General features: G+C 40.7%; 1 protein-coding gene across 1 annotated transcript in view; it reads right to left on the bottom strand.

The window, feature by feature from the left end:
• The window catches only part of MBOAT1 (membrane bound O-acyltransferase domain containing 1), a 160,396-nt gene that overhangs the window by 49,736 nt on the left and 97,430 nt on the right, over positions 1-13,230 (bottom strand). The window contains exon 4 of the mRNA XM_004383998.2: positions 10,666-10,761. Within this exon, the coding sequence (XP_004384055.1) occupies positions 10,666-10,761 (96 nt within the window). The remainder of the gene's footprint in view (positions 1-10,665; positions 10,762-13,230) is intronic.

Genomic DNA, 13,230 nt, shown 5'->3' with positions numbered 1-13,230 from the left:
ACATTTGTGAGACAACCAATTCCTATTCTTCAAAGCCACCCTCTTGTGGTATATTTTGTTACAGCAGTACTAGGTAACTAAGATATCTTGTGATACAGACTCCAGGCAACTCACAACAAGTGCGACCCATTCATCCATTTACACTTCCCACATCAATTCCCAACAAGACATAACCTGTCTTTAAAACATTAAACAACAAACTCAGTTTTGGGCAATGCTGAAATAAAATCTACCTATTTTACCTTTATCTTTGGACCTAAAGGGTTAAGTTCCGCTGTCCTCTTAGAGCTAGTATGGAACAGTAAGAGAATGCAGTCATCGGTTACAAGTATCCAAACAGCCAACCAATCACACTTCTAGCTGGGCAGCATCAAGCTAAATTAAACATTCAACGATTTTATTTTCCCGACAGGTAATTTTAATTTTAGACCCAAAAGCTTAAACATTATATTTTTATAACTTCCTTTGTTTTTCATAAAAATCTACTTGTGGCATTTGCACACTGTACTAGGAATGCAGGTAGTCAGGCAAACAAGAACTTTGGCAAAATATGAGTATGAGTACAAGAAACTTCCAATTATCAGCAACCTGGCCCAATACTGCCATCTTGCACAACTCCAAGGGACGCCAAGATGCAATGTGAATTGCACAACATGGTGAGTGAACCCAGTAGTTGAGGGACAGAGAAAGCTTGGGCAATACTTCCCCACCTCCTGGTTGATTCTGTCCCTCCTGTACCTCCAGCTCCCTGAATTACTGCAGAGAAGGATGATGATACTGCAGCTTTAGTAAAATACTCCCAAACTCTTATCAATTATGCCAGCTTGGAGAAGAAAATACGGGACTCCAGGAGCCACACGCAGCAAAGGAAGTACATGGCTCAATCAGGCTCCCTGGAGCTACAACTGAAGGTAGAGGGAACTCCTCTGGGCTCGTTTCTGAGTTCTTTGGTATCCTGTTCAGACCCATTCAGTGGTGGATCAGAGCAGAATGATTTACTCAGATTTATCCTTTCCATTAATCTTTTCAAAGATTGAGCCTTTATACTTCAGCATTCAACAAAAAAAATCTGATTCTCCATTTTAAGAAGAACACACCAAATATACTTGGCATAACTTACACTAATATCCTCAGAACTAAACTTCAAGTGATTATGCTAATTATTGAAAAGTTGGCAGTAGAGTGAAAGAGAAACACGGATAAGAACAAATCCTGAAAGTCTCTTTTTTCCCCAATATAAACCAAAAATCAGTTGCTGTCGAGTCAATTTGGACTCATGGTGACTCCATGTGTGTCAGAGTAGAGCTGTGTTCCAACAGTTTTTCAATGGCTGATTTTGGGGAAGTAGATCACTAGGCCTTGCTTCCAATGTGCCTCTGGGTGGAATCGAACCTCTCACTTTTCACTTGGCAGCCAAGCATGTTAACTGCTTGTACCGTCCAGGACCCCTTTTTCATACATAGAGAACCCAATTACTTGTACATCTTGGGCTGGTTAGGTGGGGTGATAAGGATGTCACAAACTATCTATGGAACAAAAGGGCAAGTGATCTGTACCATTAGCAGGGGTTCAGGTGAGTGATATTTTTATTATTTAATAAACAGGATAACAGAGAACACAAATCGCTATTGTTCCAATCACATCTGCTGCAGTTCACCACAATCTTTTAATACGCATGCAAATATATTAAAATAACATTTAGGATTTTTCCTTATTACTATACTAATACAGGGAGTCCCCAGATTATGAACATGTTCTGTTCCCAAGTCTGTCTTCAAGCCAAATTTGTATGTTAAGTCAGAACTGTTAGGTATAATTCCTAACGTCTGTTAGTCAAATGTTTGTTTTAGTATATATCATATAGTGTACCTTTCTATGTATAAAAAACATTAAAGAAACACTTCCAGATACACTGAAACATCTTTAACATGGTTGGTGTTGCTGTTAGGTGCTGTTGAGTTGGTTCCGACTCATACGGACCCTACGTACAAGAGACACAGGCAAGGGAGCATGTCCAGCGCTGCATCCATTTGCTGAAGCATCTCAACTGGTATTCGGTCAACTCCTGGAGCCTTATTTTTGCCATTCCCTTCAATGCAGCTTTGATTTCCTCCTTCAGTACCATCGGTTCTTGATCATATGCTCCCTCCTGAAATGAGTGAACGTCGACCAATTCTTTTTGGTATAATGACTCTGGGTATTCCTTCCATCTTCTTTTGATGCTTCCTCTGTCATTCAATATTTTCCCTGTAGAATCCTTCAAAACTGCAACTCGAAACTTGAATTTTCCTTCAGTTCTTTCAACTTGAGAAATGCTGAGCATATCCTTCCTTTTGTTTTCTAACTCCAGGTCTTTGCACATTTCATTATAATACTTTACTTTGTCTTCTTCAGCTGCCCTTTGAAATATTCTGTTCAGCTCTTTTACTTCATCATTTCTTCCTTTCGCTTTTGCTACTTTACGTTCAAGAGCAAGTTTCAGTCTCTTCTGATATCCCTTTCAGTCTTTTCTTTCTTTCCTGTCTTTTTAATGATCTCTTGCTTTCTTCATGTATGATATCCTTGATGTCATCTCATAACTCGTCTGGTCTTCAGTCATTAGTGTTCAATGAGTCAAATCTATTTTTGAGATGGTTGAGATGGTTTCTAAATTCAGGTGGGATATACTCGAGGTCATATTTTGCCTCCTGTGGAATTGTTTTAATTTTCTTCAGCTTCAACTTGAGCTTGCAAATAAACAATTGATGGTCTGTTCCACAGTCAGCCCCTGGCTTTGTTCTGACTGATGATACTGAACTTTTCCATCGTCTCTTTCCACAGATGTAGCCGATTTGATTCCTGTATATTCCATTTGGCAAGGTTCACGTGTATAGTCATCGTTTATGTTGTTGAAAAAAGGCATTTGCAATGAAAAATCATTGGTCTCACAAAATTCTATCATGTGATCTCTGGCATCGTTTCTATCACCAAGGCCATATTTTCCAACTACCAATCCTTCTTCTTTGTTTCCAACTTTCACATTCCAATCTCCAGTAATTATCAATGCATCTTGCATGTTCCATCAATTTCAGACTACAGAAGTTGGTAAAAATCTTCAATTTCTTCATCTTTGGCCTTAGTGGTTGGTGCATAAATTTGAATAATAGTCATATTAACTGGTCTTCCTTGTAGGTGCATGGATATTATCCTATCACTAACAGCACTGTATTTCAGGATAGATCTTGAAATGTTCTTTTTGGCGGTGAACGCGACACCATTCCTCTTCAATTTGTCATTCCTGGCATAGTAGACCATATGATTGTCCAATTCAAAATGGTCAATACCAGTCAATTTCAGCTCACTAATATCTACAAGAGCCCTGGTGGTGCAGTGGTTAAGAAGTTGGCTGCTAACCAAAAGGTCGGCAGTTCGAACTCACCAACCACTCCTTGGAAACCCTGTGGAGTCTGAATTGACTCCACAGCAATGGGTTTAATGCCTAGGATGTCAATTTTTATGTGTTCCATTTCATTTTTAATGACTTCAATTCTCCTACATTCATACTTCATACATTCCACATTCTGATTATTAACGGATGTTTGCAGCAGTTTCTTCTCATTTCAGGTTGTACCACATCAGCAAATGAAGGTTCCAAAAACTTTACTCCACTCACGTCACTAAGTCGACTGCTTTGAGGAGGCAGCTCTTCCCCAGTCATTCTTTTGAATGGTTTCCAACCTGAGGGGCTCATCTTCTGGCACTAAACCAGACAATGTTCTGCTGCTATTCGTAAGGTTTTCACTGGCCAGTTTTTTCAGAAGTAGACCACCAGGTCCTTCTTCCTAGTCTATCTTAGTCTAGAAGGTTCCCTGAAACCTGTCCACCATGGGTGACCCTGCTAGTATTTTAAATGCCAGTGGCATAGCTTGCAGCATCACAGCAACACGCAAGTCACTGCAGTATGACAAACTGTCAGATGCATGGTGGATCTTTAACATAATAATACAGTAATAATAATAGTGTTTTGATGCGTGTCACAGAGTAGCACCTGTTTGTTATCAGGAACCATTGTATGTACCTTGAATTTTTAGTATAATAGGGTTTATGGGGGTTGGTTCGTAACTACAGGTTTTACGTCAGTTGGATGCTCTTAACCCAGAGACTGCCTGTATAAAAGAGTGAAATGAATATTCAAATAATCAATAACGGCTCCCTGAACAGAACTACTATTTTAGCATTTTGATTACTACCATCTATTCTTTTTCTAGGCATGTCCATATTTCATAAAAATGGAATGTTAATACATGTAACTTCCCTTATGGTTTTTATTTTCCATTTTATTTGCAAGCATTTTCTAGTATCATTAAACATTCAGTGACAATGCAGAATTATTAGTTCATTAGATGGATGTACTATAATTTAATTATTCACTTATTTTGGACCATTTAGGATGTTTCCAGTTTTTCACTATTACAGACAACAGCTGAACATCCTTATAGATAAATTTGATTTCCTTAAGACAATTCAACTATTAGAAATTTATTCTATCATACAATATGAACTTTTTAAAAATTCTTGCTAAAATTTATGGCTAAATTGACCTCCAGAAGGGTTGTAACAACTTATACTTCCACTAGTAGAGTATAAGGTTCGCATTTCATAATGTTTTCAAAAACACATGAGCAACTTGAACTGCCAACCTGATGGGAATACAATTATCTGACTGAATCTGGCCTAGCCAGGAAAAAGGAAATAGAGTTCTTGTTGCTGCCCTCAGAAGAAAACTCGAACTGCATTCTTTTGTGAGAAAAAAGAAAAACCAGTTCACTATCACAAACCTAAAAGGAATCAAGTACTGCTTTATTACAAGCAATTGCTTAGCTTTTCCCCCTGGAGAAAAGTAAATGTTCTAGTGTCTTTAATAGCCCACATTCACAGAGAAAACACCTAGGATATTCACCACTCTATATGTTGATATAAACTTTATGAGTAGTACTAATATATGTGTATCTTGTGTGTTACCCCTACTGTTAGCACCAGTCTAGCCCATGAAAGCTTGATTACTTGTGAAGTGATAAATAAAATTGCAAATTGCAGAATAATCTTAAATGCAAATAGTTTGTGTTCCCCAAAATGTATGTATTATAATTGAATTATAACATACTGTTTGACACAAACACTAAATTAATCCAATCCCATTCAGTTCCTGTCTGTGCTCTAAGTATCCTAAGCACTTAGGGTTGCAAACAACTACCACATTGCTGTTGTAGTTACGTTGTTAGTTGCCATCAACTCACCTCCAACTCATGGTGACCTTACGTATAACAGAACAGAACGTTGCCTGGTCCTGTGCCATCTTCATGATCATTACTATGTTGGACTCCATTGTTGTGGCTATTGTGTCACTGCATTGAGGATTTCTGTCATTTTCATTGGTCCTCTATATACTTCACCAAACATGATGTCCTTTTCTAGTGATTGGTTTTTTCTGATGACATGTCCAAGAAAGCGAATCAATGTCTTGCCATCCTCACTTCCAAGGAGCATTCTCATTGTATTTCTTAGGCTGCTTTAAAACACTTAGCAAGTTTAACTTCAAAACATTATTTTATCTCTCAACAGAATCCTAAATAAGATTTTTAAACCAAAATAAATAGTAGTATTAAATCAATTCCATTCTGAAGGAATACCTGTTTCTTGCATACTTGGAATGAGAACACACATTGGGAAAGAAAACTCTCTAACTGACAATCTGTGATTTGAAATACCCTGTCTATTTCAGGTTGGTATATTCCTCTCCATTTTATATTTACTGACATTATCCAAAGAGAATGGATTTGGGTCAGTGAGGTACTGTTCAGGTACAGCAGTAGTGAAAAACAACGCCACTTAATAATGATCTGTAATTTAAAAAAAAATCCTAAGTTCTCAGCTGCTAACTAAAAGGTTGGCAGTTCGAACCCACCCAGTGCCTCCATGGGAGAAAGACCTGGTGATCTGCTTCTGTAAAGATTACAGCCTAGAAAACCCTATGGGGCAGTTCTACTCTGTCACGTGGGATCACTATGAGTCAAAAATCTACTCAATGATAACGAACAACAATTAAAAACAAAAAGGTATATTCTCTAAAAATTTGGTAGTATGGCCACTCAGTAATCAGAGAACTAAATCACTCACGATTTATAGATCAGACACATTTTCTTCATATCCTATCCCTAGCAACAGCGTCCTTTCTAACTCTAACACTCTACGGTTTCATGTGTAATATCAGAGATTTCTTAATACGAGGAGATACAAAAAATGCATAGGATAAATATCACTTGAAAAAATCTATCAAGACTCTCTGCTAAAAGTGGATGTGACAGGAGCCAACGGAGGTCAGTCATCCCCTGCTGTCATACCTCAAACCCACCACATTTCACAAGCTTTACTGTTTTTCACAAGTACCTTTTATTTTCCCTTTTCAGTAACTTTCCACAATTCTGAATCTACTAAAAATGGTGTAAAACTCATTCAAGAGTTTATGGCTTTAGGACTAAAACAAATGGAGGGACCCAGTGGCAAGGAAAGGGACATGCCCCCTAACTAGAACATTATTAAACCCATTTTACAGAAAAGGAAACAGAGGTGCAGAGAGATATGTAAATCACTCAAGTACTCACACTTACAAGCAATACAGCAGCCTAGGAAACAAGTCTGACAGAGGGAAAGGCCTGTTCTCTGCTCTCTGAACACATGGTCACCACTGGTGAAGCCTTCTACTGCTCAGCTCTCCCATCTCATTCTCCCTAGCCCTCTGCACTCTGAGTTATGGTGGACATGATCTCTGCTACATCCTTAGTCTCTTCAGAAAATGTTCGTCTACCTCCTTCATAGTTCAGGATTTTTCATCTTCAGCACTACTGACATTTGGATCAGATAATTCTTTGCTGGGGCTAAGGGGGACCTGTCCTGTGCATTGTAAGATTTTTAGCAGCATCCCGGGCCTCTACCAAGTAGATGCCAGTAGCACCCCCTCCCCTTCCCAGTAATGACAACCAAAAACATCTTCAGACATTGCCCAAGTTGAGAATCATGTCCTTAGCTGGATCCTGCTCTACAACAGACACCCCTGACCCTTCACTCTCTCGAGAGGAGTCTGCTCATCTCTCACACCTGTAAACCAAAGGGCAAGGCCTCAGAGGTGGGTCCTCTTAGCCTTTAAGACACCACTCTTTCATCTTCAGGTAAAGACACTTCCCCTTGAGGCTCACACCACCTTCTTCCCCCCCTCCTCAGGTGTATCGTTTACCACAGCCTAACACTCTGTAACACATGTTGAGGACTTTGGCCCCTAGTTTTCCATGAAGAGTCATGTAAACACAGAAATGACAGGAAGCGTGATAAGAGCAGCAATAGAGACGTGAACTGCTGAAGCAGTTAGCTCATCAAAAGGTGTAGAATCATAAAACAAGGTGTGTTCATTTCCAAGGGCTGCCATAACAAATTACCACAAACTGAGTGTCTTAAAAAAACAGAAATTTATTCTCTCATGGTTCTGCAGGCAAGAAGTCTGAAATCAGGATGTCAACAAGGTTGGTTCCTTCTGGAGGCTCTGAGGGAACATCTGTTCCATGCCTCTCTCCTAGCTTCTGGTGGTTGCTGGCAATCCTCAGTGTTCCCTGGCTTAAAGATGCCTCGTTCCAAATCTCTGCCTCCATCTTCCCTCTTTGTGTGTCCGTGTCTCTTCTCCCTTCTTATAAGCACACCAGTCATATTGAATTTAGGGCCTGTTCTATTCCAATATGACCTCATCTTAACTAATTCTATCTGCAAAGACCCTAGTTTCAAGTAAGGATACATTCTGAGGTTCTGAGTGGATGTAAATTTGCAGGGGGACGTTATTCAACCCAGTCAGTACACAATGATATGCTCACATTTTTAACTTCCTGTACAAACTTAAAATACGTAACTGTACATTCATTCTGTAGTCTTTGCTCACTTCTGTCTCCTGTAATCGTGTCCAGCACATACAGGGTTCTCAATCAGTGTCTGCTGGGTTTTGGAAAATGAAAAGAGTTTTCCAAGAAGACAAAAATGGGAAAGAACTGCCTAATCAGAGGAATGAGCAGGCACAGGCACAGAGGCGTGAACTAAGGTAGCGAGTGTGTGGACCATAAACTTTTCTGCACTGCTGCCATATGAAGTGCAGAAGGGAGTAGGAAGTGGTGAGAAACTGGATAGAGAGTTTGGCAAGCCTAGATCATCATCTTCCTTTTCAGAAAGATGATGGAATAAAAAAGGAAGACAGAAGAGGAATTGACATATTCGAAATGTGGTGTTGGTGGAGAATATTGAATATACCACGGACTACCAGAAAAACAAACAAATCAGTCTAGAAGAAATACAACCAGAATGCTTTTTAGAAGTGAGGATGGCAAGACTTCATCTTGCTTACTTTGGACACATCATCAGGAAAGACCAATCACTAGAAAAGGACATCCTGTTTTGTAAAGTAGAAGGACAGTGAAAATGAAAAGGAAACCTTCAGTGAGATGAACTGACACAATAGTCACAACAATGGACTCAAACAATCATGAAGATCGTGCATGACTGGGCAACATTTTGTTCTGTTATACATAAGGTCGCCACGTGTCGGAGCTGACTCAACAGCAACTAACAACAACCATCATCTGTTTTATACATTAGAACCACACTCTGGTGGGAACAAAGAGCACAGACTGGAGAAGGGGTGAGGTGAAAGGAAAGATGGCTAACTGGAAAGTGCTACAGATGCATGGTGGTCCAGGGTGGTAGCAATGGCATGAAGAGCAGGAGATAGAGTTTAGTGGCAGTCAGGCTGCCCAGCTGACAGGACCTGGTGACATAGAGATGTGGGTGGTAAGGGAGAGGGAGGTGGCTTACTGAGACCTCCACAGGTACCTGTCTCACACCAGTAAGTCAGTGGGGGCTTGCGTGCTGCTCTGATGCTTAACAGGTTTCAATGGAGTTTCCAGACTACAATGGACTAAGAAAAAATGTTTGGCCAATCTACTTCTAAAAATCAGCCAGTAGAGACCCTATGGATCGCAACAGTCCAATCCATAACCAACCATGAGGATGGCGCAGGACTGGCCAGCATTTTGTTTCACCGTGCATGAAGCCACCACAACTTGGGAGCCAACTTGATGGCAGCCAACATCAACAATGGAGACCTCTGCCAGGCATTACCCTTCCAGTTGCTGGAGGTCTAGAGGGTTTGGGGGGAGGGGTTGGGACAGCCAGGGAGGTACTCAAGGGGGTCGGGGTAACAACTATTCATTGGCTAAAAACCAAAACCAAACCCATTGCCATCAAGTCGATTCCGACTACAGGGTCGCTACGAATCAATGAAACAAAATGTTGTTAGTACAGAAGAATTCTGTGTTAATTAGCAAGAGATGAACACCTACCCTATGTTAAGGGCCTTAGAACAAGGGTTGGCAAACTTTTTCTATAAAGAGCCAGACAGTAAATATTTTAGGCTTTGCAGGCCATAGAGTCTCTGCCATTGTAGTGCAAAAGCAGCCACAGACAATATTGTCTAAACAAGTAAGTGCATGGGTGGTGTTATGGACTGAACTGTGTCCCCCAAAAATGTATGTCAAGATTAGGTTTTGTCTTAAGTCAATCTCTTTTGAGATTAAGAGAGCAGTGAGCAGAGGGACAGGGAGACCTCATACCACCAAGAAAGAACCACTGAGACGGGAACCTCAGACCACCAAGAATGAAGCACTGGGAACACAGACTGTCCTTTGGACCCGGGGTCCCTGCACTGAGAAGCTCCTTGACCAGGGGAAGACTGATGACAAGGACCTTCCTCCAGAGGTGACAGGGAGAGAAAGCCTTCCCCTGGAGCTGAATTCGGACTTCTACTAGACTAGGAGAGAATATGTTTCTTTTTGTTAAAGCCATCCACTTATGGTATTTCTGTTATAGCAGCACTAGATAACTAAGACAACTGGGTTCCAATAAAACTCCATTTACAAAAACAAGCGGTGGAATGATGCAATGGGTTGATTTTTGTCCAAAAAGATATGCTGAAGTCTTAACCCCTGGTATCTGTGAATATGGCCTTATTTGGAAATAGGGTCCTTGCAGATGTAATTAGTTAAGTTCACATGAGGTCTTACTGAAGTGGGGGGGGCCCTAACCCAGTATGACTGGTGTCCTTATAAGAAGAAGAGATTTAGATGCAAAGAGAAGTCAACCATGTGAAGACATAAACAGAGACTACAGTGATGTTGCCACAAGCAAAGGAACATTTGAGGCTACCAGAAGCTGGAAGAGGCAAGGAAGGATCTTCCCCTAGAGCTTCAGAGAGAGCATGGCCCTGCCATCACCTTGATTTCAGACTCCTAGCCTCCAGAACTGTGACAGAATAAATTTCTGTTGTCTTAAGGCATCCGGTTTGTGGTACTTTGTTACAACATCCATAGGAAACTAATACAGTCAAATAATGCCCACAGTCGTAGTTTGTAACTCCTGCCTTAGAACAAAGCAGTCCTAAAGAGTATCAAGTCTTCAACCTCAACATCATTAGCACAGTGTCTTACCAACTGATTTAACCAAACACCGATGATTCTTATGTGCACCCTGATGTTTAAAGACCCCCAAAAAGCTGAGTCAAGGTTAGCAATCAAGGCTCCCCAAAACTAAGATACTCACCCGGAAAAATCTGTAGCGAGAATTCCATAGTGGAATATGTATATTCGGCTAATGTGGCATATTGTAAGGTATCCCATTGCTACAAAAAAGGTGTATCTGAAATGAAAGACACAGAAGATCGGATAGTTATTCATGACAATGATACTCTTAATAAACTTACTCTTCTTCCTCTCCATCATCCTCCACATGCAATTGGTCACGAAGTCCAATCTAGTCTATCTACAACCCAATCAATCTGCTGTCCTCATCTTCCCTCCCCGGTGCCCAGATTGAGCCATTTATCTTGTCTCACCTGGATCACTGCAGTGGTTCCCAATTTTATTCTGGTTTAACTGTTACACAATGCCAGGTGGCACAATGGTTTAGCGCTCAGCTCCATGAGGGTAACGACGATCGTATGTGTTTTGTACACCATACTGACCTACTATTTGTTGAATGAATAAACAACTAGGTGAATGTTACTCTCCTTAAAAGACTCCAGTGGATCCCATTATCTATTCAAATCAAATCTCCTGAACACAGCATACAAGGTATTTCACATGCGAAGCTCGCCTTACCTTTCTGGACTCATCTCTAGGCATTCACAAAACTACTGGACTGCTCACTTGCCACAATTAACCAGTACCAGTTGCCACTGAGCTGATTCTGACTCATGGCGACCCCATGTGTGTCAGAGTAGAATTGTGCTCCACAGGACTTTTAATGGCTGATTTTTCAGAAGTAGATCATCAGGCCTATCTTCCAAGGCATCTCTGGGTGGACTGAACCTTCAACCTTTCAGTTAGCAGACAAGGGTGTTAACTATTTGCACCACCCAGGGACTCCTTTCCACAATTACATCCTGCATTTTCAGACCAGATGTCTTTCTGCATGCTCCTCCCTCTGCCGGCAACTCCTTTCTCCACCCTAAATTTATCTGGAAACGTTCATCAGGTAAGGCTCAGCTCCAATGTCATCTCTTCAGTATTACTTGACTTGGTCTTGCTCCATTCATCCTACCTCACCTTTCACCCCTCACCCTTCACCCCTTTCCCCCATCCCTGGGCACAACTCCCTGCTCCCTTGCTTCTATTTCTCTAGTACTACATGCTAATATATGCAATTATAATATTAAAATTATGTCTGTCTGTCTCCCCAACTCACTGTGACCTTGAGTATCCCAACCCTTGACTTGACACATAAGAGGAATTCAGCTGCTATTAGTTGAAATAAACTGAAACAAACACATTAAACACATTTAAATGGTTCAAGAACCCATCAAATACCACATAAATTCAGAAAGTATAATTCTTAAAAAACAAGGAAGACATATATTCTGATATTAAATTATACTGAAATTCACAAATTCACATTAAAATAACTCATGAAGACTAAACTAAGGAATCGTAAAACAGCCACAGTAAAAATTCATTTGGTAGCAAGGGGCAGCCAGATAATCTGTGTGAAGGAGTTCTGGAAACTCTAAAGCACTATATAACTTTAAGTTCTCTTTACCATTATTTGCAAACAAGAGTATTATTATACAAAAATATTTTTTCCTATCCTGAGTTTATCCTTACTTAATCTTTGCCAAGCCAGGAAGACAGTGAGCAAAGCTAATGATTAAAAAAAATAACAAAAACCAGTTGCCATCTAGTCAACTTCAACTCATGGTGACCCCATGTGTATCAAGAGTAGAACTGTGCTCTATACAGTTTTCAATGGCTGATTTTTCCAAAGTAGATCACCAAGCTTATCTTTGCAGGTACCTCCAGGAGGACTCGAATTGCTAACCTTTTGGTTAGCAGCTGATTGCTAACCATTTGCACCACCCAGGGACTCCAAGAAAAGGCAAACAACTCTCTTAAGAGCAGTAGGAGAAAGGAGTTGGGTGTCCTTGTCTCAGATACCTGTTCTGTTACTCCAGCCCATGCAAGAAAATCAAAGCAGAAGCACAAAGCAGGTTCAAACACCCGCTAGGGCCTGTCCAGATTCTTCCAGGGCCCCTTCAAATGTGGCCACACCTGATGCTTTCCCTTTGTCCTCAGTAGAAGCTAGCCTTCTGTCCTTCCTCTGGCCCAGAGGGAAAAGCAGGTTCAATTCAACTGCTGTACTAAGACCCCACCTATTAAAATGCTGTCAAGTGTTGCCAATACAATAAAGCAATACAGGTACGCCCTGAACAAACCTGAAAAATCTAAGGAATCCAGGAGTGGTGGAGAGAGTGCGTATTCTGGAAACTAACCAGCATGAGTTCATCAAATCCCAGCACTGGCAAAACTAATCTGTAGTGTGAAAACTCCAGATAGTGGTTCTCTTTAGAAAGAAGGGGTATAAGATTGGGCATAAGTGCCCGTAATATTCTCCTTATTGACCTGGGCAGTGGATTCCAGGGTGTGTTCACCTTGTGAAAATTCATTGAGCTGTACATTTATTTACCTCTCTGGCTTTCATTTCCTCATCTCAGAAAAAAAAAAAAAATACAAAGCCCTGGTGGCACAGTGGTTAAGATCTATGGCTGCAAACCAAAAGACTGGCAGTTCTAATACACCAGCTGCTCCTTGGAAACCTTATGGGGCAGTTCTA

The sequence above is a fragment of the Trichechus manatus genome, unplaced genomic scaffold (genome assembly GCF_000243295.1).
Source record: "Trichechus manatus latirostris isolate Lorelei unplaced genomic scaffold, TriManLat1.0 scaffold00115, whole genome shotgun sequence".
NCBI lineage: Eukaryota > Metazoa > Chordata > Mammalia > Sirenia > Trichechidae > Trichechus > Trichechus manatus.
The sequence above is the reverse complement of the archived record's forward strand: the minus strand, read 5'-3'. Positions and strand labels throughout refer to the sequence as shown.